At 68.2% G+C, this 6,242-nt stretch overlaps 1 protein-coding gene across 1 annotated transcript; it reads left to right on the plus strand.

The window, feature by feature from the left end:
• The first annotated feature begins 2,226 nt into the window (after positions 1-2,226).
• LOC311424656 (tubulin alpha-1A chain) lies at positions 2,227-5,728 on the plus strand. The gene is made up of 4 exons (XM_084499986.1): positions 2,227-2,330; positions 3,533-3,755; positions 3,839-3,987; positions 4,573-5,728. The coding sequence occupies exons 1-4, from the start codon at positions 2,328-2,330 to the stop codon at positions 5,551-5,553; spliced, it is 1,356 nt and encodes a 451-aa protein (XP_084356112.1). The 5' UTR covers positions 2,227-2,327; the 3' UTR covers positions 5,554-5,728.
• The last annotated feature ends 514 nt before the right edge of the window (positions 5,729-6,242 follow it).

A 6,242-nucleotide genomic window follows, 5' to 3' on the forward strand; every position in this document is an offset into this window, starting at 1 on the left:
GGCTGCACTGGGTGGGGGGAGCGGGGCTGGGTGCTGAGGGGGGGCTGGCTCATGGGGTCCCCATGGGGACACCCAGATGTGGAGGGGGGGTTCGGGGGGGTCTCATGGCCTCTGTGCTCGGTCATTCCTGGGCTGCAAACACGGCGGGGGCCCAGCAACAGTCACCAGGAGCTGCCGCGCTGCTACCAACAGTCAACAGAGCACAGGCGGATGGGAAGCAGCCGGGGGGGGCGGCTGGGACCTGGGGGGGGGCCCTGAGAACTGGGGAGGGGGGCTGGGAGCTGGGGGACAGCAGTGAGAGGGGCCAGCCCCCCCCTTACCCCTCAATCAGTGCACATAGGGCTGGGCGTCGGGCCCACGGCTGGTGGTCCCCCCATGCCATGGGGGGGGGGGTAAAGGAATGGTATCACCCCCCCCTCACTGCAGCAAAGGGGGGGGCAGGCAGTGTGTGTGGGGGGGTCAGGGATGGGGTCACCCCCTCCCCTGCAGCAAAACACTGGGGGATTTGGGGTCCCGACCCCGCCAGGCACCCCCAGCCCTGCAAGGTGATGGATGTGGGGAGGGGGATGTGGGGGGGGGGGGTCCCAAGCGGGGGGTCCCAGCCCGTGTCCTAGCACCCCCGCTCTCCTAGCAACCCCGCCACCAGGGCCAGTTGCCTGGCAGCAGTCGGCGCGGAGACGAGTGGCCTCCCATACCTAATGATGGGAAGGGTCTGGGAGGGGGACATCCCCCCCCCCCCCCCCGGCACCCTTCGCCCTTCACCTTGCATCGCCTGGGGGGGGGTCGAGCCACCCAGCGCCCCGCTGAGCCCCCCCCTGCCCACGGCTTGGAGGCATTGAAGGGGAGCCCCCCCCCAAAAAAAAAAACCAGCCTGGAGCTGTTGGGGGGCTCAGGACCACGTTTCCCATGGGGGGGGGGACAGGACCACCCCCATGGAGCACCAAACACCCATGAACAACCCGGGGGGAGCCCAATCTTTGGAAGGGGGGGGCACAGCCTGGCTGCCTTTGTTCCAGTGGGCGATGCCCAAATCGCGGCTCCTCTTTGTCTGCAGCCCCATATTACCGGGGAGGGGGCAGGGGGGGGAGCCCCAGCCCCTCCCTGCTCCCTGCCCTGGTTTAGCAGCACCCCAAAAAATTTGGGGGGGAGAGGGGGGGCAGAGCATGGGGCAGGAGGGTGGCGGGGACGTGGGAACAGGGAGCTGGAGCTGCCCAAAAATCCGCGTAATGCGGGAAATGCAGAGAAAAAATGTGATTTCTCAGCGCGGGGGGGGGGGGGGGGGGGCGATGCTGGCAGCTCCACCTGCAGCAGCTGAGGCCAGCCCTGGAGGACGACCCCCGGCACCCCCCCCGTACCCCACCCCATAGGGACCGCTGGGGTTGGGTGGGGGGGACAGTGGCACGGCGGGGGGGGCTCGGGGGGGCGAGCGGCCGATGTCCCAGCTGTGCCCCCCCCCCACCAGCTGCCGCAGAGCAGCTGCCACTTGGTGCCGGGGCCATTCCCGGGGCAGAGTCTGGGAACGGTCCCAGGACCCCCCCCCCTCTCGGTGGGCCCCCCCCGGGGGTGGCACACAAAGAGGCGGCTGGGAGGGAGCGGGGATGGGCACGGGGCCACGGCGGCACCGGGGGCCGGGACGTGGCTGGGAACCGGGGCACTGGGACACGGCCGGGAATGGGGACGGGGACAGGGACGGGATGGGGACAGGGACACCCCAGGGCTGGGGATAGGGACACGGCCAGGGTTGGGGACAGGGATGTGACTGGGGATGGGGACAGGGACACGGCCGGGGATGGGGACAGGGACATGGATGGGGACAGGGACACCCCAGGGCTGGGGACAAAGCCGTGGCTGGGGCCACCCCCATAGCTGGGCACCGGGGCCCGGGGACACCCGGCTGGTGACACCGCACCGGGGACATGACCAGGACCAGGGCACGGCGGAAAATGCCCCCCCCCGGGGCAGGGCCGGGGCACGGCAGGACAGGACAGGACCGGGACCAGGAGGGGGGGGGGGCAGCGTCGCGACGAGCCGTGCTGCCCCCTCCTTGTCCCCCCCCCTCCATTCCCGCACCCGCCGCAGCCCCCTGCCCCCCTCCCCCCCCCGCCCCGCCCGGCTTTGTCTGCGGCTCCGGGGGGGGGGCATTGCCTCATCCCCGCGCCTCCAATGGCCGCCATCGCCACCTCCCCCCCCCGCCCCGCCCCGGTCCCCCCCCCTCGTCCCGTCCCGGCCCTATAAAGCCCCGCTCCCAGCCGCCGGCTCCGCCGCGCCTCTTACATCGACCGCCTCAGCGTCGTGCTGTGAGAAAGCCCCGGAGCCGAGCAGCCGCCATGGTGAGCGCGGGGGGGGGGGGGGCACCGGACCGAGGTGGGGGGGGGGACACCGGAGCCAGGATCGGGATCGGCCCGGGCCGTGCGCGCCCCCGCCGGGGACCCCCGAGCCGCCGCCTTTGTTCCCGTTCCCCCCCCCCTTCCGAAGCCGGCGGAGCTGCCGAGCCCGTAATGAGGCCCCCCCCCGGCAGGATGAGGCCCCCCCGGCAGGATGAGGCCCCCCCCGGCCGGTGCTGAGCCCGCTCGGGGCGCGGTCCCCGTTAAACGGGGCAGGATCGGGGCCCTTTGTCCGGTGCTGAGCCCGCTCTGGGTGCGGCTCCCGGTGAACGGGGCGGGATGGGACCCCCCCGGATCCCGTTAAATAGGACAGGGTGAGCCCCCCCCCCCCGGTGCTGAGCTCGCACTGGGCGTGGCTGCGGTTAAATGAGGCAGGATGGGACCCCCGGGGCCCGTTAAAGGGAGCAGAAGGGGGCTCCCGGTGCTGAGCCCCCCCCCGGGTGTGGCTCGTGGCGGATGGGTCTCAATAGGAGCCCCCCTGGCTGGGGCTGAGCCCCCCCCGGTCCAACAGGGCAGGATCGGGCCCTCGGTGCTGAGCCCCCTCTGGGTGTGGCCCCTCTTAAATTAGGCAGGATCGGGCCCCTGGTGCGGAGCCCTCAGCCTGTTCTGGGTGTGGTCCTGGTTGCAGGGGTAGGATGAGCCCCCCCCGGGTGCTGAGCACCGTGTCCCACACTGGGTGTGGCACTGGGGGCAGGATGGGGTCCCCAGTCCAGCCCTGGGCGTGTCCCTGGCTCAATGAGGACCCCCCGGGGCAGGATGAGCCCCTGGTGCTGAGCCCTCAGCCCACATGGGCTGTTGCAGTGTCCCCATGGGGTGGGGAGTGCAGGATGTGACCCTGGGGGCTCCCATCTCCCGCTGGGTGTGGTCACGGCCCCACAGGGCAGGACGGTGCTGAGTCCCCCCCCCCCCACTGGGTGTGGCCCTGGTGCTGAGCCCCCTGCAGCCCCCAGAACAATAGGATGGGGCTGGGCAGGATCCGGCCCCATCCTGGCATGGGCAGCTCAGCACCAGCCCCTCCGGGGGGCAGCATCCCAGGGGGGCATGGGCTGGGGCTGCAGCTGGAGGGGGGGAATGGGACATGGGTGGGGTGTAGGGGGGAGCTCAGCTAGGCCACGGGGGGTGACGCAGCACCATGAATGTCCCCGCAGCGCGAGTGCATCTCCATCCACGTGGGCCAAGCGGGCGTGCAGATCGGCAATGCGTGCTGGGAGCTGTACTGCCTGGAGCACGGCATCCAGCCCGACGGGCAGATGCCCAGCGACAAGACCATCGGCGGGGGGGACGACTCCTTCAACACCTTCTTCAGCGAGACGGGGGCCGGCAAGCACGTGCCCCGGGCCGTCTTCGTGGACCTGGAGCCCACGGTGATCGGTGAGCAAAGGGAGCCGCGGTGGGGGGCGGTGGGTGCCGAGGGGGTGCCCGGTGCTAACGGGGTGCGTGGTGCTGTCCCGCAGATGAGGTGCGCACGGGGACGTACCGGCAGCTCTTCCACCCCGAGCAGCTGATCACGGGCAAGGAGGATGCGGCCAACAACTACGCGCGGGGGCACTACACCATCGGCAAGGAGATCATCGACCTGGTGCTCGACCGCATCCGCAAGCTGGTATGGCCGGGGGGGGGGCTGCGCGGGGGGCACCGGTGGGTGGTGAGATGAGGACAAAGGCTCCGGTTCTGGGTCTCGCCCTTCCTGCAGGACTAGCCAGGCTGTGTTTAGACTTAATATATTAATTAATGGTAATCCTGCTCTGCAGCGGCTGCCATTGGCTGGCAGCGGGATGCGGCGCAGCTGGGGCGTTGGAGCTGCTCCACAGCGCCGCGTCCCCAGGCGCCCGGCGGTGCTGAGCTCTGCAATTCCTTCTTTGTTCCTCCTCGGCTCTGGCTGCGGCCGCATCCAGCTGCACTCAGCGGCGTTGGGAGCCCCAGAGGCTGCGTGGGGGTGGCAGCAGAGCCATGGGCTGAGTGCCCCCCCACCCCCCAAAAACCCTCTGGGGGCAGAGGGGCTTCCCCAGGGGATTTTTGCTCCAAAGGTTTCCAACAGCAGGAGTCAGGCTCACCCTGGCCTGGTGGCTTGTGTTCTGCTTCTGGAAATCCCCCAAATGTCATTGTGAGAGAACATAAGAGAGGAAGGAGCAAGCTCTGCTGCTGCCCAACTTAATCATGCCCCCCCCCCCCCCGTTTCTCCCTCCAGGCTGACCAGTGCACGGGGCTGCAGGGCTTCCTGGTCTTCCACAGCTTCGGGGGTGGCACCGGCTCCGGCTTCACCTCCCTGCTCATGGAGCGCCTCTCGGTCGACTACGGCAAGAAGTCCAAGCTGGAGTTCTCCATCTACCCGGCCCCGCAGGTCTCCACGGCCGTGGTGGAGCCCTACAACTCCATCCTCACCACCCACACCACGCTGGAGCACTCCGACTGCGCCTTCATGGTGGACAACGAGGCCATCTACGACATCTGCCGCAGGAACCTGGACATCGAGAGGCCCACCTACACCAACCTCAACCGGTTGATAGGCCAGATCGTGTCGTCCATCACGGCCTCCCTGCGCTTCGACGGGGCCCTCAACGTTGACCTGACCGAGTTCCAGACCAACCTGGTGCCGTACCCGCGCATCCACTTCCCCCTGGCCACCTACGCCCCCGTCATCTCGGCCGAGAAGGCTTACCACGAGCAGCTCTCGGTGGCCGAGATCACCAACGCCTGCTTCGAGCCAGCCAACCAGATGGTGAAGTGCGACCCGCGGCACGGCAAGTACATGGCGTGCTGCCTGCTGTACCGCGGGGACGTGGTGCCCAAGGACGTCAACGCCGCCATCGCCACCATCAAGACCAAGCGCACCATCCAGTTCGTGGACTGGTGCCCGACGGGTTTCAAGGTGGGCATCAACTACCAGCCTCCCACGGTGGTGCCCGGGGGGGACCTGGCCAAGGTGCAGCGTGCTGTCTGCATGCTGAGCAACACCACGGCCATCGCCGAGGCCTGGGCCCGCCTGGACCACAAGTTCGACCTGATGTATGCCAAGCGTGCCTTCGTGCACTGGTACGTGGGGGAGGGCATGGAGGAGGGGGAGTTCTCGGAGGCCAGGGAGGACATGGCCGCCCTGGAGAAGGATTACGAGGAGGTGGGGGTGGACTCGGTGGAAGGAGAGGGAGAGGAGGAAGGGGAGGAGTATTAAACCTTCACAACGGTGCTGCTCGTACAGGGAACAAATGTAGTTGAAGACCCCCCCAGTGGGTCTGTAGCAGTGGGTGCACTGCTGTCTGTGCTGTTAAATGGTCTGTGAAATGGAAAAGTCTGTTACGGACCCACCCGTCCTCTCCCGTGGGTCTGAATAAAAAGCATTCCCTGTCCTTGGGTCTGTGTCTGGTGTCTTTCCTCTGTGCCGCGGTGCCCTGATCTGTGCGGAGCCATTTCCCTCTGTGCTAGGGGCTACCCCAAGCCCCCTGCCCCTGGGGATGCTCCTGGAGGCAGGCTGAGCCCAGCACCCTGCAGCCAGCCCCAGCTCCCCCCTTTTGGGGCTCAGCCCCAGGAGGCAGCTCCGTGTCCCCTGCTGCTCACCGACCTCTCCCCACCATGAGATGGGGAAGGGAGAAGTACCCGAGCTCCGGGCTGGAGACAAAGCCAGGTCACAGTGTAATCACGGTGTAAAGCAGGAGCTGTGGGGGTGAGCGGAGCAGAACAAGGAGCTCATTCAGTGCTTCCCAGCAGTGGGTGGCCACTTCCAGGCAGGCAGAGCTCAATGTGCCTGGCTTGGGAGGATGAACACAGCCCCAAGCATCCCCTTCCTCCCCCTCATTCCCCCTGCTTTTGTGGCTGAGCAGGAGGTAGTGTGGGATGGGATATCCCCCTGGGCTGTGGGGTCAG

The sequence above is a fragment of the Aythya ferina genome, assembly GCF_964211825.1.
Source record: "Aythya ferina genome assembly, chromosome: 28".
Taxonomy (NCBI): domain Eukaryota; kingdom Metazoa; phylum Chordata; class Aves; order Anseriformes; family Anatidae; genus Aythya; species Aythya ferina.